This window comes from Parambassis ranga, chromosome 12 (genome assembly GCF_900634625.1).
Source record: "Parambassis ranga chromosome 12, fParRan2.1, whole genome shotgun sequence".
Lineage (NCBI taxonomy): Eukaryota > Metazoa > Chordata > Actinopteri > Ambassidae > Parambassis > Parambassis ranga.
In genome coordinates this window covers 13792195-13817625 of record NC_041032.1, presented here as the reverse complement: position 1 = coordinate 13817625, position 25431 = coordinate 13792195, and the positions used below count along the sequence as shown (strand labels likewise).

Sequence of the window (25431 nt, the reverse complement as noted above, 5' to 3'; positions counted from 1 at the left end):
ATATTAAAAACTTTTTCATAAAGTACTCTCAGGAACTTTTTTTGATGATATAAATGCAGTAACTTGCAAAGACACATTAAAACAGTTTCAACAAAACACTGTGTTTTAGATATGTTCTTCATTTTAATTAAAAATATGTACACAGATTTATATAATACAAACCCTTTAGTGACCACACATAGCAACAAGGATGATCTCCATTGAATCTAACTATGCTGATGCTTCTGTTATTGAAGAGGGGAGAAGCCCCGCCCCTTCATGTGAAGGAGGCATATCATGGAAACAAACAGTGATGTTATTTATACCATGATGTTTGTCAGTTCAATATATAATCCTGAAAGACAAACGAACCTGTTTGCAGATTTCTCCTCTTGTGTGTCTGAATACCAACTTAAACACACATATTTAGAGGCTCCTATCAAATGAATGTCATAATGCTCTGAAAGTGCTGCCTGATTATTGGAAAGTAAATTAACGAAATAATTCCAACACCGCTCAGATAAATAAGAAGTGAGGCTGATCACTCCACTGGGGTTGAATTTAATCATTCCATTGTTTAATTGAACTGAGATAACGCGCTTTTAATTGGCAATAGGACACCAATCAGAGGCCATGCGCTCATTGGCTGAGGATATTAATTAATAAAAAGGTAATCTTCAAGACAATACCCGCTGGCAAAAGCTCCGAGACAGCAGGGTGTCGCTTTCAGTGACCACATTGTTGTGCAGGATTGGATGATGTGAGTGAAAAACACACACACACACACACACACATTAAAAGAGAGAGAGAGAGAGAGGTAATTGAAAAAGAGCCCAGGCTCTTTTGGTCGTTACGCGCATGCGTAATGGCACACACACGTTTTGTCATTTCTCAACAGGTCCGCGGGGCTTTGAACGACACACCCCTCTCTCCCTCACTCTCTCTCTCTCTCTCTCTCTCTCTCTCCAAAAAGCAGTTGGCTCACGCGCGCTCGGTAATGAGTCCCCTCTCGCGCGGCTCAGTGTGGACCTGGAAGCTCTCCGCACCACTTTCCATCTCCTCCTTCCTTCCGCACTGCGATTCCTTCTGACAGTCCTCTCTCTGTCTCCCTCTGTCTCCGCGGACACTAAAGTCTCCCTCTCTAACACCTGGACGGAGCTCCGACGCTGAGAAGGAAGAGGTGGAGGAAGGAAGAGGAGGAGGAGGAGGAGGAGGAGGAGGCGGCGGAGGTGTTTTTGGAGGAGTCTCGTGCAGCTGACGACAAATGCCCGGCCGGTGCCCCCAGAGCCGCCGGGGAGGGAGCCGCGCAGAGCCGTGATGGGACAGTTTTCGGGAGGATGCTACTTGAGTTTTTCCATCCTCGTGCTTCTTAGTCTGCGAGTCCCGGCCACGTTAGCGAGAGGTAAGCACGGCACCGACACACACACACTGAGCAGTGTTTGTGACGGTAAAGCTGCGCGCATCCGCGGACTGCCATGAATTGTTGTTGTTTGGACTTTTGAAGCCCGTGTGCGTAAAAAAGTCTGATTATTATTTCACTGAATTCTCCTGAAGTTCTCCTTTGATTGTGATGCGCAACACGCAGGCTGGGGTGCGTGTGTGTAGAGTGCTGTTTTGTGGTGTTTCTAAAAGTGGACTTTTCTTTAATTGTGTGTATTTAAACGACTTTGTGGATCAATACAACCGTTCTACCTGCTGTAACTGTAACCGCAGCGAGAGCAGCGTCTTAGTCTGTGACTGACACGATGATTCTTATTGTTTTTTGGACACAATCCACCAGATTTCATGAGGACAGAGAGAGCTCAACACACCAGAAATGATCAGAAATCACTCGCTAATATATAAAAAATTCAGAAAGCATCTTTATCAGGATGTGAGGGGGTGTCAATGCACAGAAATCCACGGCAAGCTCAAACTAAACGTTTCCAGGGGACCGTAAAAAGTGACGAACCTTGCTGGGTTATAAATAAGCAAAGGAGAAATAGAGTGAGTTAGGCTGTAAGAATAAAAACATTGTTTGTTTTATTTTGTTTCCCACAGCACTGACTATCAAACAACAGAGAGCCAAGCAGGTCCGTCACTTTTCAGGGTCCCCTTGGAAACATTTCTGCTCTGCAGTTTGTTTGTTTGTTTGTTTGTTTGTTTGTTTTTCATTGACCCTCTCTCGGCCACACATGCAAACATGAGTCACATTGTGTAACGCGGAACAGGGTGTACGCCCAGCCAGCCTTGGTGATAGATGCTTGATGGTTGTGTAGCTGCTGCTGTGCTGGTGGATGCTCACTTCTGTGACAGCCTAGCCTGCACCGTGTGGCTGTTGTCTGTGTGTTTTCTGTTGATCGCAGCTCTGTGATGAGATGTTCCGCTCCGTCTCTGTGTGGTCAGTGATGAAGTTCGACAGAAGCGCTTTTCTCTTCTGGTGAATCTCTCCTGACCTATTGACATCCATTTAGCTCACATGGCAGTGTAACAAAGATGCATTTGCAAGTCAATTAGTTAACTAGCCCCAAGGTTTTATATTTCTGCATCTCAAGTTTTGAAATTAGCCTCAACTTGGAAATTTGCATTGCATAAATATTAGATTAAGCATAAGTGTCTTAAGGGCAACTTGGCATGTAAAGATCAGGAGGGGGTTTTTGTCGTTCTCTTCAGGCGGTGCAGATAACCTTTCAACTGTATTTATGATCAGTGTTTCCACTCTGGATACATTTCCATGCACAGTGTTTGAAAGGAGTGACCTGCACTTGGCAGAAAATAACAATAATGTTGTGGTGAGATGTGTGTGTGTGTGTGTGTGTGTGTGCACGATGTCGTGTGTAAAAAGCTGCATAGGTATATATTTGTACTGCAGCTGCCAAGTAGGCAGTGGATCTCTGCCAGGCTTAGAAATAAATATTTATGTTGTGCAATAATATGGATGTCAACAGTCTGATATGTTATGCAGACTTGAAATGACACGAAATGGAGTGTCTACAAAAAACTTGACTAAATAATGTAAAAGCGAGACAGAGACATGGAGCATTGGCTGCTACAGGAAGTAGACTATATATATATATATATATGCATACACTTGTGTTTGTCAATTACAAGGCTGGAATCAGACAGAGAGCCAGGCACTGATTACCCTGACGGAGAACCCTCCAATCAGAGCCTACAGGTGGTTTAGGGGAAGTGATGAAATGTTGTGCAGCAGCAACGAGCAGTACGGAGGTGTTTGCAATGAGACCATGAAGCAGCAGCAGCAGCAGCAGCAGCAGTGTGAGAACCAGTGCTTACATATTGGATGTTTAGCAGAGTGTGTCACATACGAACGCACACAACTTGCGGTGTGTATTGTGAAGAACTTCAAAGGATTCTAAATGCGTTTCTTTTGCTGATTATTCATGATGAAAAAGAACTCTCTTTTCATGTTTCTAGCTGCCAGTTGTAACTTCAGTTAAAACGTAACACCACGGAAATTCCTAATATCATAACGGCAAGTGAAAACAAAACAGCTGATGGTGTCGGCGGGGAGGGGGGGGGGCAATAACTCATTATTTGGCGTCTTCTTTTTCCACCCGTATAATATCAGAAACAGGAATGATGCGACTGCTATAAACTGTGTGTGGGCAAAGCTTGGTGGAAGTTATTCCTTTGTGCTTTAGAGCTTCTTTGTTGTCCAAAAACAATTAAAAAACATAACAGTGTGCACTTTGGAGTCCGTATATGCACATAATCCTGCTGCTGCAAATGTGCCAAATGTGTATTAATCTGCAGCTGAAAATAGTCCCCAGCATATTTAGTGTTTGCTCCTATATTTGCTGAGTATACAGTGGCCAGGGTGAGGCCTTCCTCCAGGGAAGAAAAGGAGAAAATGAAGCTTTCTATCTACGAGGACTTAAAGGACTTAAGCAATTAAGTGAAAGTCAGATTTATCTTTTAAAAATATGTTCTCTAAATTGTATAAATTAATTGAAAGGCTGCCTCAGTTAGGTCCTAATGGGCTATCCAAGGTTATCGGGGTGAAATCAATAAACACACCCTGTTTGTCTGATGACAGTGTAGAGCCATGTAACCGGTCAGTCCTCAGGAAGACTTCACTCTGTCGCCACATGCAAAGAAGCAGCAGCCTGTCAGGCTGCATGACAAATGGCTGATTGACCTTACATCATTCCAAGTAGCATTAACCACAAATAAAGCACGCTAAAATTGTACACACAGACATTTGCTCATAGTCTAATAATCCTGGACGGGCTGTTAGTGGTCGAGGCTTGTTTGTGTACCTCCTGCTGGATAAAAAGCCATGCTGGCTCGAGCATGGTGTAAGTGAGGAAACTCAAGAGAGGAACAGAAAGAGAGCGAGACAGAGGGGGGATAAAGGGCAATGGAGTCATCTCTGCCATGTTTTATTTATCCAAAAAAAAAAAAAATGACTGCCACAATCTTTTCCAAGCTCAGGCTTTGATTTAACTGACATTTCACATGATATGAATTCACGAGCACAGCTGGCCTGCTATCCACAGTTGTTTCTATTCAAGAGATAACATGGTGGTCATATTGCCCAGTTTCACTATTGCATTATTCAAAGAGAACCCATTTCTCTATCCAAGCCATCAAGAGCCTTTCCCCATCATTTCTTCTCCACGTTCAGAGGGAGCTCTGCTCACCCGCAGCCAGAGACGGCCGGCATATCTGCAGGGAAGGCAGGAAGCCGCAGAATATTCCTGGCCAAAGAAAATAACATTTCAGCTTTAAATATACACCATAAGCACACTCATTATGCTGGTGATGGCAGCCCAGCTTTGGCAGTGGTGATTGAATAGCTATTGTGTGTGTGTGTGGATGTGGGATATTGAGAATTTGGAATGTTGTCAATAGATTAGCTTTTATTCAGAATATTCCCAGGAGAGCGAGCATTGATTGGAACAGAACTTCCTTTGTTTGCACCCATGGAAAAAAACAACAACAATGCTTTCATTATAAATGTGTTGATGTAATGTAACATTTCAGCTCCGCTCCTCTGTGGTTACGTATGGATTTATGGAGCGTCGTGCGGCCTTTGTTGTATTGTAGACGTTATTGGATGTAAATAGGCTTTTATACTGTTTCTGCTCTCATCAGTCATTTGGTGGCCTGGGTTCTGATCCGCTTCCTTCAGTATTGGGTTTCTGATGCTGATGCTCAGGATGCATAATTGATATAATTATACACAAAGTAGTAGCAGATAAGCAGTGTTGATTAAATTAGTATCTGTGTTCCAAAATAATCATTCCAAGTAACTTCTAGCTGCACCGTAAGCCTCAGTTAAAGCCCCGTTTTTATTCAGAGATTCAGATATTCATGGTTTTAATGTCATGTATCAATTAAGGCTGGGAAATTGTGCAATTTGATCAGGAAACATAGATGCAAAAACAAAAACCATGGATGGACTTAAATCCGTCTCATCGCCCAAACCGATTATGGACAGCCCTGCTTTGCACATATGTGTCCAAGTTAACAGGAAGCCATTCATTGCTATGGGAATCTTGCACAGTGTGCAGCGTTGGAAAACCAAAACTTGTTTGCTAACAGGCTATTTTGTTGCTCGACTATACTGACAATCAGATTTTGTAATTAATGTTTAACCAGCATGCCCTCTATAAATCCACTTTGCACCAAAGTGTGTAACACCTCATCACAATGCATTGCACACTAAGGGCAATACTAAAAGAAATAATAAATAAAGCTCTACTTTATGTGCTTAATTCATGCTTTTATTACGAATCGGTTAAATTTTTGCAACGCACTTTATTATGGGCTCAGCCAGTCTTCACTTGCATGACAGCAGCGTATACAGAATGCTGCTGCACGGCTTTTAACTGGGACTAAGAAACAAGAGCACATTACTCCGATTTTAAAGTCATTGCACGGGCTCCCGATCCGATTTTAAAATTCTCTTATTTGTTTTTAAATCCCTTCATGGTCTCGCCCCTCAGTACATGTCTGACATGCTCCAGCCCCACTGCCCTGCTCGCTCTCTAAGGTCAGCTGACCAGTCTCTCTTGGTCGTCCCAAAAACGCAGAGAAAACTTAGGGGGGACCGTTCCTTCTCTGTCGCAGGTCCTAAACTGTGGAACAAACTGCCTTTGCACCTTAGACAGATGGATTCTTTTATGGTTTTTAAGTCATCACTTAAAACACATCTTTTTACTCTGGCTTTTAACTCTGTTTGAGTTGTTGACTTTTACTTGTTTTATTGTTCTTTCTCCTGACTGGTGTTTTTATTGTATGGTTTTATATACTTTTCACCTCTTAAAGCTCCCATGCATGCGCTGCACTCCCTTCATTCTATATGCTGAGCAGAGAGAGTGACGGACAGTGTCAGATGTTGCCTCCTGCAGACTCGCCTCTCAGCCTCGTCTCTGCAGCCTTGAAGCTTCCTCTGCTGTGAGAGCTCAGGTTGCCGTCATGTGTTTTCTAATAACACTGAAAGGGAAGCCTTGGAGATAACTGCCCATCCACAATACACCATTCAATGCCTCACTGGCTAACTCAAGGGCATTGCCACAAATGCTAGATTCACACCACACACACACACACACACACACACCATTCACTTCAATGCCAAACACACTCCCTTTCAGTTTGGGGAGCAGCAGCGCTGTTGGCTCTAAAGTGCTTTTATTCCATAAACAGCCCATTCCTTCATCCTTTCTTGTTGTCCACTCCTCCCTTGAAATTCATTTCGGTGTAATTTAGTTTCAGCGGATTGTTGCTGTGACAAATGTTTTGGTTCTGGTATCATTTTTTCAGCTCACCTGACTGAAGGAGAAAAGGAGAGGAGCCTGGCGTGGAGAGGCAGAGGAAGTCAGGGGGAGGGAGAAAAAAGACTGATAGGCGGGTTACAATGCAGAATACTTAAACATCTCATGTTATCAGTAACTGTCAGTAACAGTGAGCACCTGTCACTGCTCCCCCCCCCCCCCCGATGAATTAATTTCAAGAGTAATCAAAAACAAATACATATTTAATGACTGGGGTTTGTATAATGTGTGTTTGGTGTGTGAAGTAAAATGTTTGTGCGTTAGTTGGTGAAGTAAATCGAATAGATCAGATTTAGATGTCGGCGTTGAGGTTTCTTCGTTCCCTTGTGTAAAGAGATCAATGAGATTTGGAAGTTATCTTCCTACAGTGCCCACATGACAACGCTGATAATCAGGTTATTGGAAACACATCAAAAATGACAGATGTAAGGAATCGATAGGAGTGAACATGGAATTAATTTCCTTGAAAGGAGATATATATATATATATATATATATATATATATATATATGCTGTCATGTCTGTTTAGACGTTAGTCATCAGCCGTGAGCCGTGTTGGCTTCCTCTCCAAAGTGTTGGTAAACGCCGGAGTGATGCATAATGTAAAACTAACAAAGCGCACACGTAAACACAAAAGCTGTGTCTCTCCTGGAGGACTGCATGCATGAAACCATCAAGGCTCTTTCAAATGTCTTCTTCTCTTTCTGTAGCATGAAGGATCCGAGGTTAGACGAGGTTAAATTATACAAAGATCCACCGACTGTATTTACATGCACAGAAATATTAACCTGAATTAGAGCATATCCTGCATATGTAAACACAGTATTCTGATTACTGTACTCTAATTATATCCAAAGTAAGCCGCAGCGTATGCTGATCTTTGTGTCGTTATTGCGCCTCTTTCACAGCGTTTTCAACAGCTTTGGTTTCTTCCAGTCTGCATCTAACTGAGCTAATGCTAACAAGCCTTGTGGCTCTACAGGTGATTCTCTTGTGCCGTGTTTTTTACATGTGAATGAGAGTGTTGTGATGCAGATGCGACCTCATCAGTACGTTTCTGAAGAGCAGTTTTGGGCTTCAACCACTGCCGTGTTGAGGTGGAGCTGAAGCAGGCAGGCGGGCGGGCAGGCAGTAGTGGCAGCTTTACGTTTTCCTTGGATGGCATTATGTCAAGATGTCTGTTAGCACTCGTGTATGCCGCTGGTATTATGGTGTCCATGTAACACAGCAGCCAATTTGCTGCTCCATCCACATCTCTTTGTGAATTCACTCCAGGTTGGCTCTCCCTCTCTAGTAATACCACAACCTACAGGAAAGGAGGATGCCGGCTGTATTTCATGCAGCTGTATCTGTCCTCAGTGGCCATTAGTGCACTTGTGAGTGTCAGAGTTGCAGGATGGTGTGTAAGAGTCCCTCTTGGTGCGTGAAGCCTTCATAAGACCTCTCTGAAGTCATTTGTGGCTGAACATTGTAAAACCAACAAAGCTCCGTCATTCATAATGTGAAGGGCAGAGAGCGGGGTCTCACTGGCCTCCCCTCTGCGCTCGTCAGGAGGAATCCTCAGACCTGCAGAGGGGAGGTTCAGACGAGTGTCAGGCCAGAAGCATGCTGAACTGTATGAGTTCAATCTGACAGGTAAAAATGATGCTTTACACACTGCAACAGTAAGAAGAAAACATTGATAAAAGTCAGGTGCTTCTGTAATCCATATTTCATGAATTCAACAAATAATTGTCAGGAAGTGGAGATTATTCTTCAAAAGAAGCAGGATTTTTATTTATTTAAATTCTCAGTTCTGCTCAGCAGGATTATCAAAGAAGCAAATGTAGCAGAAGAAACTTATTTAGATAGGAAGCACAAGAAAATGTTTAAGACAGCCGATCTTGATCAGATAAACTACAGTTTGGGTAGTGAGAACCTGCGTGTCATCGAGCTAATAACTCACTTACAGGCGCCATATGGAAACCAGTGTCCACACAGCAGAGATCAATGTCCATCCACTTGTAGCTTGACTACACCGTTGGCTGTCATGTCGTCCATCTTTATTAACAGTCTATGTTTTATTCATAGAGTAGCTCTGTGCCCTCATATCAATCAATGGTCATATCAATAAGTAACATCCCTCCTTTTGATTACTGTTGTGATGTCATTTTGGGGTTCGTCAGCATGTTCTGTTGCTCATGTGCACGGATGTGATTGTTATTGAACGTCAGTCTGGCATTTAATTGAACTGAGGCTCAATGATATACACTTATTCTAAATATAACCAGCTGAATGTGCCACTATCACAGGCTGGATCTGCAGTTTCCCCTTTTGGTAAGGACATCTGAGAGTTTCAGGACAGCCAAACAAGCACCTTGCTGAGCAGGATGAGTAATCTCCATGGGACCAGAGGCACACCTGTGTTTAGAGGAGTCATTCCTTCTTTAACTGTGTATCTTGGCTGTCTGCGTTTTTTGTTTGGGAGAAGCAAATTTGTTTAAATGAGAGGGCGCCGCCTTTAATAATCAGCAGCTTGGTGGTAAAATGTCTGTCAGAGCTGCACATTGTTTTTCTTCATCTCCACCTAATCCACCTCTTCCTTCACCCTGAGCAGCTCAGACTAAAAGAACAACAGCAGTTTAACACAACAATTTGCACATACAGAGTTTTTTTTTTCTCTGTATGAGTAAAAAACTGACATTGACATCTATGGGTAAATTCTAATTCAATGTGCCGACATGAGACCCTGTGTCTGCTCACCTCCTTCAGTCTATGACATTGTCTTTAATATCCGGAACTCAAAATTTCACCTGTGCTGCTCATTTACATTCAAATTAAGCTTCTTAAAACAAAACTATGTTTGCAGAATGTGTCGTTCCTGCTGCATATTGACACCGCTTAATAGCTGGAACAGTAGAATCCTAATGTTTATCCATACCCTGTGTGTTTTCCTCTGCTCTCTGAGCTGTGTTGCAGGGATATGCATGTGTAACTTTGATGAGGTTCCCCCTTCAGCCAAGGACTCCCCTTTGTCATTAAGATAGATAACTTCTATTGTGTGCATCGATGTGGCTACATTCATTTAAAGACTACTTTTGTTTCAGCTCACAGACAGCAGAATCAATAAATAGCCTTGCCTATTTCGGCTTCATTTCATCTTCAGAGCAACCAAAGCTGAAGACGATGCAGATTCTGAAGCATGAAGCCATAAATCTTAATGCGCACGTTATAAAGCATTTCTTTGAATAAGACACTGTATGCCAGCTAAGCTCACTGTTGTCCCACAACTATTAAAAACACATTAAATATTTTCCTATGATTCTTTGTTGCAGGCAGCATGAAGAGAGTCCAGAGCGTAGCTTTGGTGCATTCATATTCAGCCTGCATTAAATATGGATTCATAGAGTGCATAGCTTAATTGTAATTCAGAGTTTGTTTAAATATGATTCATAACTAGAAAAAAAGGTTAAAAAACTCTAACGTTTTTGACATTTAAATGTAGTGATTCAGCTGCTTGAGTGGAGTGCCTGTACATTCCATAAATCCTGCATATATTACTTCCATCTAACAGCAGCTCTTTGTTGTCAAAAGTCCCAGCTGAAATGGTGAAACAGTGCGTGTTACAGGATGAGATATGTACAGTATATTTCTGCCGATTGTCAGCCTGTCATGGTCTCCAAGCTGAGCATACACGTGTACTGACAAGACCCATATTCAACGCCTTGAATTGTAGAAGCGTCCCAAATTGAAATGTCAGGTTGAAATGAACACGTTGTGAATTAGAATGTGGAAATGGAAAATACAAGCTATTGTGCAGCGGCGCCTTGTGTTGACATTTTTTTTGTGTGTGTGTTGTGTTTACCCGCTGTGTCAGATACCTCCATACCAGAGCGAGAAACCCTGCAGAAAGCAGCGGAGCGACATAATGAGAGAGCAGCATCGCTCTCATTTCTCCCTCTCCTGATCAGTTATCTTGAGATCTGCTAATGTCTAGGTATCCTCATTTTTTTTCTGTGTGTGTGTGTGTGTGTGTGTATATATATATGTGTGCGTTTGTATAGCTGTAACACAAAACAGCACCTGATAAAATGAGAGGATAAAACCCAATTACCCAGTAGGCAGTCCTGAGTCATCTCCCATTTGTTCCAGCCATTGTCTTCTCTATTTCTCTTTATCTCGATTTGTATGGTTTACTCAAAGACCACCCCGTCTGATTGTAATCTGTCGGTGAAAAGAAATGAGATAAAAAAAAAAAAAGAAAAGTGAAGAAGAAACCGAAGTGATGGAGCGAGCTAATCGATGGCAAGCAGCTCGCACACGGGGATTCTCTTTTCTCTTTGGTATAATCTCCCAATGTGGTGGTGAAGCCGGTGTGCACCGGCCTTCTGAGGGGACCAATTAAGGAGCGGCGAGGGCAGGAGTCTGAACTGCTGCCTGTCCTAATGGCCCACAGGCTGGAGTGGACCTGATCCATAGTCAGTCGATAACAGCGGCCTCCCGCGTCTCGGCCAGTGAATGCCAACGAATTCAATATGGCAGAGAATGGAAGTCAGAACAGGGAAATATATTCTTGCACGTGCAGAAATGCTGCTCAGTTCCACCTTCTCTTTGGTATTCTCCACTGATGTTGTGATTATAACAGTGTATCTGATGGCACAGAGAGTTTAAGATAGACCACAGCGTGAAGCTGACCTTTGCAGTACATCTGAGAATCGGCCCTCTCTTTGTGGGTCTCTTTGAGTCTGTGTGTGTGTGTGTGTGTGTGTGTGTTCATTCTTGGCAGGAGTTGGTCTGCTTTGTGTCCTTGCTGCTAACACAATACAATGTTTGTTGTCACCCTCACACACTGAGGTAATATACTGCTGACATTCAGCTCTCTCTTCACTGACCTACAAGGTGTATGATAACCTACAGGAACAACGGGTTTGTTTTCAAGGCTAATGGAGGAACACTCCCAAGACGGAACGGAAGCCGGCGGTGTTACGACCCATATCAGGGATTCTGTTCTCTCCCGGCTATTTCCCCTCAGATGAGGGAGAGTCCATAATGCAATGTGACTGCTTTAATTTAATCAATAACCATAGACATTGGTTACCAAGTTCTTCAATCACTGTAGGCTTTAAATTACTGGAGTGCTCTTCTTCTTCTTCTTCTTTATTTTCTTCTTCCAACATTTCTTCCACCTGCATGATTGTGTGATTCTACACTGTGACTCAGAACAGTGACTGACACACAAGAATGGATTAGGGCGCTCACTTCTGTTTGTGTTGCAGAGCAGAGAGGCAGCAGCAGCAGAGCACAAAGACAGAGATATCTATAAAAACATAAAACAAGTGACATGCAATACAACTTTTGAAAAGTTATATAAATGATGATGAGATTCTTCTTTGTGCCCAGCTCTGACTGCAGGCTATGAAGTGTAAAAAAACAGCAGGTATTTGGCTCTAACATCAAGTCACTCTCCATTGTCCATCATGTATTTAAAGATAATTTCCCTGTCCAGACAATAGCATGGAGAGATTCTGCATCACAGACCTCTGTATGTGCCCCAGGTGTATGTGTAGCTTATGATTCTCTCCAGAACACTTTAGACGTTGTCTTTTTTTGTTGTTATTACAGATGGACTGCAGGCTTTTTAGGTCTCTAACATTAATTATTGGTTTTTCATGTCTTCACATTACATGGATGAAGCTCTGTGACCATGGTGACCAATATAATAGCCTTTGAATAGAACAGCCCTTTTTACATGTAAGTGCCACTTTGCAAGGCCCACAGCCTACCATGAAAACCACACAAATATATATAATATAACATAATATAATATAATATAATATAATATAATATAAAGTTGAAAGCTCAGGTTTCATATTATTTGCACCTGCCTCTTGACAAATATTTTGCATATCTCTTTGTACTGTGTCATTTTATGACAGCGGTCCATTAGCTCCTTCTGGGAAATCGTCAGGAGGAACTCCTCAGCTCCTTTTGCAGGATCTTGTGCGAGGCGGCCTTGTTTGGCAGTGTTCAGGCCTTTTTATGCTTATTATTAATTCAAATTAATTATTAAAGTAAGATAAATTACTGTGCTAAATGCCACGGAATACATTTTCAGTGTGTTTGCACATGCCATGACTGAATGCTGCATGTCGATTGCCACGGTGCTAATTAGATTTATTTATATCCGACATCCGTGTGTGTGTGTGCATATTTGTAATAATGTAGTGTTTTTTTGGTCAACAGATCTCATATGGTCTAATTGTGTTTTTTTCTGTTTGCTATTGATTGGTCTGCATCTCATAACATCAATTGATCTTAATGCATGTCTTTCACTTTCATTCTCTCAAAGACAAAAATGCATATTTTATAAAGGCTGCCTTTGTTGTTGTGTTGAAGCTGTACTGTAATACACAAGCCTTTTTATGCTTTATGTTACTTCTAATTAATTATTGAAGCAAGATAAATCACAGTGCTGTGGACTAAAGTTTGTACTGCACTCGTTACTAATTAGATGTATTTATATCTGAGACTGTCTGACTGTATTTATATTAATGTGGTTGTTGGTTCTCTTTAGAGAGCACTAAGAGCTCTCATGTGGTCAAGTTGTGGTTTGATCACATACTCGTGTCTTGAAAGTTGTTTTATGTGTAAAAACAGCTTCTTGACTTTTGCTCGCTGCATGCTGTGTGTTTGCAGCAGAACAATGCACCCGGACAATGTTAATGTCCAGAATCAGCAGGTTTAAAGTGTGCATGTAAAATGAGTCCATGCAGCTGTCAGATGGACGCGGGACACATTATTTTTGTTTGTGAGCTGTAGGCTACTTTTATCTTTGAGATAGATAAATATCGGTTTCTGGAAACTTAAACTCCGTTAGCCGTTTGGCCATGTTGTAGGCTTTAAGGGCACGATGACGCAACACGGTCCGCTTCATTTTGTGCGACGCTCAGCCGATAGCTGCTAGCCTTAGTCTTCAGGCTGTGGCGATCCCTCTCAGTGTTGTAGATAGTTGGGTGATATATTTTCCCATTGGCTACCGTCATTCCATCGATCTGTGATGCACACTCACGAGGTGCTTTGTCTGCTTAAGCAAAGAGTTCTGAGCGTGCACAGATGAAGTACAGAGATTTACTTAAGACAATTATTAGTGTTAAAAGTACTAAAACAAAGAAGTCTGAGAGTCAGGCCAGAAACGTGTGTTTTAAAAGCACCTGACAAGAATGCAACCACCAACAAGAAAATGCGCCAACAGCAGCAGTGGGAGAAGGAGAGAGATATCTGCCTAATCCTGTTACCTATTGATTTTTGGGTGGTTGCTCTTTGTTCCACTGCAGACTGGACCGGTCCATGGGCCACTCTTGCCCACGTTTGCTTTACAGCTCTGTTTTAGTTGTGTATAACAGAACTTATTCAAAAACCTTTTCTCTGTGATCAAGTTATCTGAGGACAATGAAATAAGCATCAGTCAGCAGTTTTATTTAGCACTTACACCTCACAATTGGAAACGAGAAACGTTGTCATTTTCTCTGCACCTTGTGCTGATGTTCTGAGGAATATAATGTGAATTTGCAAAATCTGTCATCCCTCTGACTGTGATGACAAAGGCAAAGCAAAGCTTATTTCTCAGTTTATCCTCCAGCTTTAAAGCAGAGTGAAGGCAGCGATAATCAGCCGAGTCCATCTGACCGGATCTTTGTCCTCGTCAGCTGGAGGGCGTTACAGGGATGACATTGATTACAAGCAGCACAGAATTTTTCATGGCATTGTTTGTGCATTGACAGTTTTATCAGGAAAGATGAATCTACTCTTTTAACAGAAAGAACAAAGTGCTTTGTCAGACCCTCATCCATTCACTGGACAAAGAACAGCTTTGTTTGGAGCTGGGTTTACTCCTGGATTCGTGCTTTAGCTGCTGCACATTCTGAAGAATAGGTCAGAATGGCTGCAGATGCATGAGGTCAGATTTAGACATGCCACACTGATCTTCTGATTATTCTACCCACTAATCTGTCTGGAGGCATGCAAGATTATCAATTGGTTGTAGAGTCCACACAGACACTTGTTTTTCTCATCTTGAGCATCTTGAGCCTGCAGTTTGTCTTATGTTGTTGTTTTACAGTCTGGTCACATGGCCACAAGGTGAAAGCACGTGGCTCGTCGTCCTTTCCTGTCGGCCGTTCACACACAGTCATCAAAGAAGGACGGTTATTGTCCCCGTTTTTGAGTGAGTATTGTGTTGAGTAGCAAAATGGCTCCATGTTACAGGCCTACAGTTAGTCCGTTAGGCACAGAGTGCCATTAGGAGCAGGTGCATAAGCAGGTGGCTGAATTCGAACGCTGTCAGGGTGGAAAAAACCAAATGAGGGCGACAAGTGGGCTTGTGACAAATAATGGTGTCAGCGAGGGTGACATGGAGTCAGCGCAGGCGTCAGGGTGATGGTGTTGGACTCATTAATGTGACTGGTTACATCTCAGAATGCAGTTTATCCAAGAAACCTGTTGGTAAATGTCTAATATTTACATGGTTATGAGTCTGAAAATGTTATAATCGCTGGTTTAAACCCCGGAAAATGACATTTATAGAAGAAATTCTGGAGTAAGGGCAGGAACGTGTGCATGCAGGAGCACATATGAGATGGTTACGAACGGGTTTACCTCTGTTTTTACCTTCTTTTGTGTTGCTTCTGCCAGATCCAGGCCTGTTAGATCCCATATTCCAGACATACATTACATGAATTTCAGAGTCGCAGAAGTGCATGCTCTAAAAGGCTTTGATCCCCCTGCTTTATTTTTGTTCTTCCTCCCTTCCCTCCACAGGTAGCGGAGCATTAACCTTTAGCCAGTGCTTCTAAAATGAGGGCTGGGGCGGTGGGAGTCTGGTACCCTTACAGCACATCCCAGAACTCCAACATCTCTGCTTTTTACCCCTGTGAACCGTCCTCATTCATGCAAAAAGCAGAGCTCAGTAGAGGTGGCTGCCTTTGATCAAGAGGGCTTTCTGCTCTGTAGCTTTTGAAGGCTACACAACTATGACAGTGAAACCTGAATATTAAAGAATCCTGTTCAGGGAATTCAAATTTGAACCTTAAATATTCAGACTATGCCATAATCCCTTTTAAGCTTATGAATTAGTTTGTAAAATAAAAACGTTTTTTTAGTTGGTTTAATTAAGTAAAGGAAATTACGTTTTTATTAGAATCTAGGAAATGGTGTTTCTGACTAGTGTAGCCTGGGAGTGGGAAGGCGTCACACCTGCATGATTTCAAGCCTGAAGCCTTAAAACCTGCTAAGATGCACTGATTCCAACTTTTTCTTAGCAGCAGTCTTTTAGGCATGCTGCATATTTTAGCACTAGGTGATGTAAAAGTTGCATTTTTCTAAACTTTGTTTCTGGTTTATCATTTTGTCATATTGAGCAGCTGTAACTTCAACAAAAAACAAAAACAGAAGAGGTTGACTGCACACAAGCTTCCTAGTTTTATTACAGTGAAATTTTCTGCAAGGTCAGATACAAAGGTGGAAACCCTGCCGGCTGAATTTCAATTTAACTTCGGATGCTTCTTGTAACTTTATTAAAGAAAACACCTTTTATTGACGTTCTTGTGGAAGAGCTGCCTCTGTGTCTGTATTTCCAGGCACAGGGATGCACAACGTAGTTTAATGGGGAAAAAAATTGTTGTCTAGGAGGTGCCATGTCATTAGTTGTGGCCATAGACCCTCAATAAAGCTTTGTTTTGAATCTCTCTGAGACACCAGTGTCTGCCTGAACTCCAAATCCAGGCATAGAGGTGGACATGAGGCAGGCAGGCAGAGGCAGAACCAGGAAGCCCCAGCTGTGCTTCGGCTATTGCCCGTCTTTTAAACTGGTCATGCCTGTAATTTTAAGTCCTGATACGTCCTGTACAGTTGTCACAAAAAGGAAGGTTATGTTTTTTTTTTGGTGCCAGGCTGTGAACATGTTTATTTCTGCTGTAAAGTTGGCCATTTTAACATGGCAGTCTATGGGGATCGACTCAGATTTGGAGACAGCCCGTAGAGGCTGCAGAGCGACGTGCAATTTTTAACACTTCTTCATGTCTCAGCACCGGAGGTGGCTGCTTGGTTGCGGTCAGAGCCTCCCCCAGTGATGGTGTAATATATGAGTATTTATTAAAATGCTGATAGAAAAATAACTGGCCTTGGAAACAACAATGTACATGTATAGGACTCCCTACCCAGTTACATAGAGCTGCTGCAGGCGCTGCAGTATTTAAAGGTAAAAGTATAAGTTTAACATCTTATACGTGCATGCATTGTGTGCTTCTTATGCTTTCTCTACCTCTGCATGGGCTAGTCGAGTCTTTGCTTTCATTGAAAGTCTTTCTTGTTGAGTTGTGTGCATGTCTGGTAGTTGCGTTGCACTGATCTGTTGAGTTCTCGGCACCTTGTTAAAGGTGAATTCTTCAGGATTCAATCCAAACTGTGTGCTCTAAAACTAAATATAATGCCACTGCAGAGTGTCAGTCTCAGTGTGTTCTACTGGCCACAGGAGGCCACATGCTATTTAATGAAAAGTAGCATGGTTCAGTTTTAGGATGTGTCCCCTCACTGGCTAATTGCTTCTGAAACCACCACAGAATTAAGCACAGTCTCATTTGGAATAGATCTAAAAGAAACTGGGATCATAACTGTGTCATGTGAGGATGACAAGCCACCAATATTTCATCCAAGATAAAAAGGGAATTATAAAATTATGATTGCAGCTCATCAGCCATCTGCTTCCTCTTATTTCATCGCTGGCCTGATCTGTGACATGCATTAGATCACTGATGGGCAGTGAGGGCTGAGAGTAACCTTTGGGGAAAGGCTAAGAATAAACACTGGAATAAAGCTTTTTTGATGGCTGCTAGCTGTAGCTATCTGGACATTCAGATTGCACCAGTGTGGAAAGGTCACTTGTCCCAAACATATGGGTAATTGGGCCTAAAATACCACCCAGCATGTTTTCTCCTCACACAAGGTGTGCTGGATTCTGTCAACCTTTACAGACAGCCTATTGTATCTTGTACCACAAGAAAAGCCAATTGAGTTCTGTCAGTCCACAGAACAGTGGTTCAGTTATTACCACATTTTGTATGTTTAGCAGATACTTTCAGTGCAGACATTCTCAGCCCTTAAGGTTGGTACTCTAATATCTGATGCTCTGTGGTGGATGAGAAATAAATTTTAAGGGCTTTTATGGACTTTAAATTAAGCCTTAAAAGCTGAGGATATAAATTATTCTTCTTACTTTAAGTCTTCTAACCAGGAACATTTACTGTGTTCATGAATAAGCCCTTAAACTGTAAGGACAATTCTAGTATTTTTGAAAAATATTGACCCCTTTTTTGTGGTCCTAAATGGGATATTTATCCGTTTTTTTGTGGCCATGTGACATGAATGAGAACGGACATAACGGAGTCCTTGAAGCTTTTTGCTGATGTGCATTCACTGAGCATGCCTGAAAACAGAACATGTGTGTTCTTTGTCCAGCTTCATCTCTGTGTGTTCATGGGGACGGCAGCTTTAGGGGTGATGGTAGCCAAAAATGGCGACTGCAGAAGAGAATGTTTTTTCTTGAATGAATTGTTGATGATCTTTTTCTCACCGCTTACCCTGTTTTTAATGCCTAAACTTGATTAGTGTCTTATGCCAAATCCAACAATGTCAGGGGGGACTTGAACCTGAAACTCCTAAATAAAGGTCTGCCTTGTTGCATGTACAACCACCATCTCCAATTCAACTTATGACGGACTTTTGCAGCTGTATCAGTCCCATGATCTGATGACATTGGGTAATATGATCAATATTGTCGCTACAAGAACAAAGGCAAGACATAGGATTGCTTTCCTCTATTGGTTGCACATTGGTTGTATGTGAAAGCTTTGTAAAGTGGTTGCATTTTTTTCCCCCCAAAACTTTAAAATGCAAAAGCTACAAAAAGCTTGTTTGACCCACAAAAGAAAGGAAAGAAAATCCCAGAAATGTCCTTTAATATTTAAGAAAATAAAGCATATAAAATACACACACCATTACAATATGACACCCAAAGTTTGTATAACCCAAAGTATTTATAGTAACAGTCATCAGGTGGAGAAGAAATGAATCAGCACGTGCTCAGGGCTTGTTTCATGATAGAACGCTTCTAACCGATTGCTTTGTTTTCTGTGTTTGTCATTGTGGTCAATTCTCAGAAAACTTCACATTGATTTCACCACTTTTACCTCAATGTCAGGACGCTTGTTGGGACGGTTCCCGTGTTTGCAGACTGAATGATTTCCTTTTGTCACAGGAGAGGGCTGTCAATACTCGAGTCATAGCGGCCTCTGATGCTAGAGACAGAAGAGAAGGGTTTTTTAAAATCATACTTTTCATGATGTGCCATTCCGTCTCACTGTGGTGCGTTTTTACATGTGAATTTTGTTTAATTATTGTCTGCAGTCTCTCATTTATTACTGAGCTCTTGAGTTCTTTTGATGCTATTCACTGGTGTGGAGGTGGAAAATTGCTGTTCACTCAGAAATGCCAACACCGAGGGGAGTTGTCAAGCTCTGATCTGCATTAAGGGCATCCATTGATCTGACCTGCGCTTGATAGTCCCCCTGAACTAACCACAGGCAACCCCGCTTCCCACTGCTGTAGCTGATGGGTGTGGGAGAGCGGGAGGAGGGAGGAGGTGCCCTCTGCAGCTCCTCTCTACATTCTTCTGTTTTTCCAACTCTTTCTGGTACTTTTTTTTTCTCCTTCACTCTTGCGAGGATGAGTAAGGGCTCTGTCCTGGAGGCATTTCACTCCCAGTCCTCTGTGCTTCTCTCTGCCTTCTTCTTCTGGAGTTGTTCTTTATTTAAAAACTCCAGTGTCAAAGTTCTCAGCTCTCCTCTCCAGGCAGGTTTGCACTTTGTCTTAATTTGAGCAGTGCCGTTTTCATCCTGCCATTTTCAGGAACTGCAGAGAGCAAAGAGCAGCTTTGTAGATTTCTGTGTTCTACACCTACACTGCGGCGCAACTAATTCTCATTGTTTGAAGTCTGGTCTTCACAAGAACTCGTGGACCCAGATGGAAGATGCATTATGATGAGGCAGATCTCTCTGTCAGCCGCCTGGTTTGAAGTAGTGGCTTTTCACTTCATTTGTCTGGTTCCCTGTCCAGCCCCTTAACCATTTGTAAAGTCTGATGAAGAGCGGTGAGGTCAGGTGTCAGGTGACCTTCAGGCCAGGACAGGCAGGTTTTTTCAAAGCTTATCATTTCTTTGAGTTCATTTTTTTTTGTGTTGACAAACACAAAATCCTCATAATGTGTCAAAGAATTAAAGTTAAGAGCGGTTTTCCCCTTTATTTCTACTGTTTTGTCCATAAAATCTCGGAATACATTGATGAATTAATCAATGACGATCAATCATCAGTGCAGAGCTAGTAGGCTGCAGTATTAGGATGTACATGGTTTGGCTAAGGTCACATTGTATTGTTCTTAATGTTCTGGGGTGAAATGGGAGAAAACATCATAATTTGCTGTTTAAATATTTAGTGAATAACCTGTTGATCAGCAGTTGAACAGCATTGATAATCTGGGATTAGCTGCTGCAGCTGGTTGCGCCATTTTTCAAAGAGGAGGTGATCTCTGCCTCCATCAGCCGTCTCCATGCTGTGTGTACGATATCTCTATTTCTTTGTATGAATGCAAAATGTAGGGCTGTCAGAACTCTGACCACAAATACTCCACAGCTCCAACCCAGATCTGAAGATTCCAAGTCAACAACTTTACCTGAATATTCAGCCCTTTCATTTCATGCCTGTCATTCTTGTAGTATCTAAGAATCTTTTACCCACTTATCTCAACTTTTTGTGTAGCTTGGCTGCCGTGATGCTACTTCCTCAGACACAGATCAGTGTGATAAAACCTAGCAGCTCTTAGAATGACCTATACTGCAGCCAGCCACCAGGGGGCAATCCAGATTTTTCAGTTTTGTGCCACTGTCATATCATCCATTTTTATTTACAGTCTATGCTTTAGATTTTCAGCTCAGGTGAACTTAGCATACATCCAGGAAACCACCATGATTATGTTGAAGTGTTTGTGCCGAGGCTGCACTTCAGGCAGAGATTTGAATTTAAAATATTGAAATATTCAGATGTTCATCTTGGCCTTGTATGACACATAAATTAAATGGAACAAAATCAACATAAACTGCACAAACATGATCAATTATTCATTACAATAACTAATAATAATAGTAGGAAAGCCTTATGTGGGCCCTGCATAGTGACACACTGACTGTGTGTACCTGTTATTTTGTTACCTCTCCTGCTGGGTGAATTAAAATATGTTTTAATTACAATTAATCAGAACAGGGGGAAATGCCAAGTCTTAAAACTGAATGAAAATTCAATAACCCCATTGCGTAACCATTAGTTCTGCTCCAAAAAATCTCTAAGAGTTCATTTAAATGATTAATTACGACAACAAGAAAGTGTTCAGGCTCGGAAAACACCGGCTTGCAGTAATTATTTCGCACTCACTCAACAAAAACTCTCAGATCTGCTTATCTTCACCAGCTGCAGAGCTGATGTTGGGTGTAAATCGCCTGTTCTTAGCGGGAATAACCTCCCATGTTTTATGGAAATGCTGATGGTGGCAGACGCACTTTATGATGAGGAAATGTTGCTTTCCTTTCACATTTCTCGTCCACATGAAGTGATCCCAGTACAACACAGAGCGTGGATTGTGCTGACGCCATTTATCTAAAAATGTTTTACATCCCCCGGTCCTCTGATCTCCAACCCGATGAGTTTCACTTCATTCCAACATGTCACACTTTGTTTTGTGATTTTCAGCGCACTCGTTCTTTTAATTAATTTATTCGCAGATATGTCCCTGCTGTGTTGTTGTGGTGCATATTAAACTGTTCCGCTCGCTGTCACTATACTGCAAGGATTGAAATTAGACCAACAGAACTTTTTCAGCCACATCTTAAATGTCAAGCCAATTATCCTGCTTTGTAGCTGCACATCACATTAACCCTCTTTGCCCTGCTCAGACACCGAAAACATCACAAACTTCACGCAGTCTGATTTGAGCATTATGTGCATGCCTCCACTTTTTAATGCCCCCTTGTTATCCCTGTGTCTGTGGGTGTGTCGTGGCCTTTCATCATCATCATCATCACCCACTCATCCATCCACCAGTCTGACTCTGAACCTATTTTTAAATAAACCCCGCTGCCCACATTGAACTGGTGCAGATGCTATTTCTAAACTAACCTAACATCACTGTTCTGAAGTTAAGTAGTCTTTGCTCCTAGCCTAGTGATTATATTGACTGATGGAAAGACTTGCAGGCCTAAGAAATGTGACACATATGGCATCTGGTGCTGCTGCAGTGGCTCTGAGAGGAGCGTCATATCTATATGTAGCCCTTTTGTGTGTGCAGCCACGGCTGTTGTGGATGATTGGTGTATTCACATCGTTCCTAGAGACTGCAATTGTAAAGAAATGGAATGTTGACAAGTATGTGCATATACCCTCAGAATCATCATGATAAAAGGTATGAAAAAGAGAGGCCTCAGTGAAGGACTCAGTGTCTCAGGGCCTTGTTCATGAGTGAGGGAATAATGGAGACGGGTACAGTGCCAGAGTGAGGTGTGGTGTAGGCAAGAATCTCTACTTTACTGGTCCACGTATGTTCCCACCCCTCAGCTATGGACACGAGCTGTGGGTGTGGTGACCGAAAGAATGTGATCGTGGATTCGAGCATCTGAAATGAATCTTATCCATGGGGTGGTCAGCTGAGGAGCTCGGAGTAGAGTTGCTGCTCCTCCTTGTTGAGAGGAGCCAGTTTAGGTGGTGCCGGGGTTTGTTTAGGATGCCTCCAGGACACCTTTTATGGTAATGTCCAACAGGGAGGACACAGCAAGGGAGACTCAGGACATGCTGGAACTTATTATATGAGGTTATTGAAGTGTAGAAGGAATTCTGACTGAATTATTTAAAAATCTCCACAGTGCAGGCATACATTTCCACATCCACTGGAGACACAGTGTCAACACTCAAGCCTCTAACATCCTCATCCATCTTCTGGAAACTGTTAGCCCTGACATGACAGCGAGTACACTCATATACACAATCGTATAAGCAGTCACTTAGACAGTGGAAATGCTGTGCCACATCCTTCAAAATAAAAGTCTGTGCTTATATAAAAAACAAAATAATACATTCTCTTACGTACTACACACTGTTTAGGGTCAGTCAGAAGACCTCACGGTGCTTGAAGGCAGCAGATCTGCAGCAGTAAAAGCATTTAGGGTGGATAGAAAGGCGTTCTCATAACTTCATCATTTTGTCATGTGATTGTTAGCTGTGTGGTATTTGTAGCTATGAAGCACAGAGCGCATAAATTATTCATACCCCGCTAACAAACCATCCTACCCAGACCACGGAGTGATTCAGACACTTGTTTACACCCACACCTGCTCAGCTCACCTACTGTCACCACGTTACACCTCTTCTTCAGCATCGGTTATAAACAAACAGTATGCCTGAGCTGTGAAGGTTTGTACTCACTGTATTGCACTGAAGGAACATTAACACGTTTCTGTAAAAAAGAAGTGAACATCCCTTCACTAACACTCGACTTAGTTTAAGAGCAGATCTCTGCTGCAGAGAAAGGAAAAAATAGAGGAAATGTGGCACTTTTCTGAAGCTAAAGTGGAATGAAGTGTTATCACATTAATGGAGTTTGAATCTTAAGTCTAAGAGTGATGTTAGATATCAAAGCGCTGGAGCAGTGAAAAGGAAAGTCAGTCCTGCAAAGAGGGGAAGAAGAGCTCAGGTGTCTGAGGTTTTATACAAAGTTTCCTGGTAATTGGAGTGTCGGTACAGAAAGAAGAACACATGAAACGCACATTTGAATCTGTTTCTCTCACATCCTTCAGTATAAAGAGGGGGAGGCACATCTTCAAAAGGTAATTACATTTTTTGGTATCAAAGAACAGGAAGCAGTTAGAGCTTAAGACCCAAAAAAACACAGACTGAGCTCTCCCTCATTACTTCACAGGACAGAGGTGTGGCGGGTCTTCTTTTTATTGTGTGTCTGTGTGTGTTTACTGCTGGTCAGGAGAGTGCTTCTGTGTGTTTGTGTTTGCATATTGTTTGTTGACTTGTCTTCTACGCTTCACAGAACAAAGGCGATGTTTCCAATTATAGTGGATTTCATTTGGTTGATGCATTGTAATGGCTGCAGACCTGGACAGGTGTTGTTAGTTAGAAAATGTATGTGTGCGCTCTCACTCCTTTTTTGTTTTTTGTTTGTTTGTTTGTGTTTGAGGTGAAGAATGCAGCGGCAGTGTGGGAGTGAGCGGGATGCGGGGCTTCGAAGAGGGTTTTTTACTGGCCTGGGGGGGTGTCGTGTAGCGCTCTGTATTTTATTCATTACACATTAGAAAAACCATCAGTTCTGCATCCTCCAGGGAGTGTTTTGTTCCGAGCTGCTGCGGCCTTCGCTGTATGTCTGGCACTCTGGTTTGAATAGCAAAGCAGTGAGAGTAAATAAAGGTTGAAGGAATTGTGTGTGTCTGTGATTCACGCGTATAAAAAAAAAAAAAGTGAAAAATTAGCATTCAGCACTGGAGAGTAACGGACAGTATCGATGAGTGACGGTGGAGATAACAGTGCAGGTGGTGATGACCCTGGTGCTAATGATGATGTAGGGTTTTGATGAGCGGTGGTGGAGGTCAAACACAGCCTGACCAATATATTTATATATATAATTAATCAAAGGACTCATCACTGCAGAGGTAAGACAAAGACTTGAAAACTAGATCATAATTGTGTCCTTCTATATTTGACCACTCGTGTATAAGAGGCCCAATAACCTTCATCGGCGGGAGCGCTGCGGGAGCGGTGTCAGGGGTAATCAAGCGTTCTATTTTCCCACTCTCATCACTTACTGAAAGTGGGCCGCCATCCCTGCAACTGGACCGAGCAGACACGCAGACACACACTGCGGCCTGTACAATTATCAAGGCGTTACAGTGGGTCACTTCTGATGTCAGTGGAAGATGAGATGAAAAGGAAAGTTAATGACGATCCTCATGTAGAATATCAGCAATCAAGGAGAGGTGAAAAAGTTTAGAACAAATGAACTAAACACCAACGACTGCTGTGTATCTTCTGAAGTTAGCATGCTAGCCAGCTAGCCCCTGACAGCATTATCGTGGAACACCACTAGAGGGTGTAGTGAGTAGGGCTGTGTATTGGCAAGGATCTGGCGATACTATACATGCCACAATACAATACAATACAATACATATTAAAGCCTCATCTGAAGTATGGAAAGTTTGTTTGGAAAGCCTCATATGAATACTAGTAATACATCTTTTACAAGAACAAAATGTTTAATTATAATTATTTTAATTATAAGAACATTGCACAATGCAACTGTATCTGACATTCAAGTTGTTTTTATGCTGAAAGAGACAGTGTGCACCACAAAAATAAGATGTTAAAATTAATGTTTGCTCATAAATAAGTCATAAAAAATCGATTTGGCCACAACTTAAATCAATACCAGTCTCTCCAAATAAAATATCGCGATATATCACGGAATAGATTTTTTTCTTACACCCCTAGTAGTGAGTCTCTAGCCTGCTTTTCCATCTAAATGTGAAGCAATACATGAG

General features: G+C 42.1%; 1 protein-coding gene across 1 annotated transcript in view; it reads left to right on the top strand.

Moving 5' to 3' along the window:
* Nucleotides 1–837: 837 nt before the first annotated feature.
* LOC114444119 (netrin receptor UNC5D-like) overlaps nt 838–25431 on the top strand; it is a 131525-nt gene continuing 106931 nt past the window's right edge. The window contains exons 1-2 of the mRNA XM_028418521.1: nt 838–841; nt 1265–1381. Coding sequence (XP_028274322.1) covers nt 838–841; nt 1265–1381 — 121 coding nt within the window. The remainder of the gene's footprint in view (nt 842–1264; nt 1382–25431) is intronic.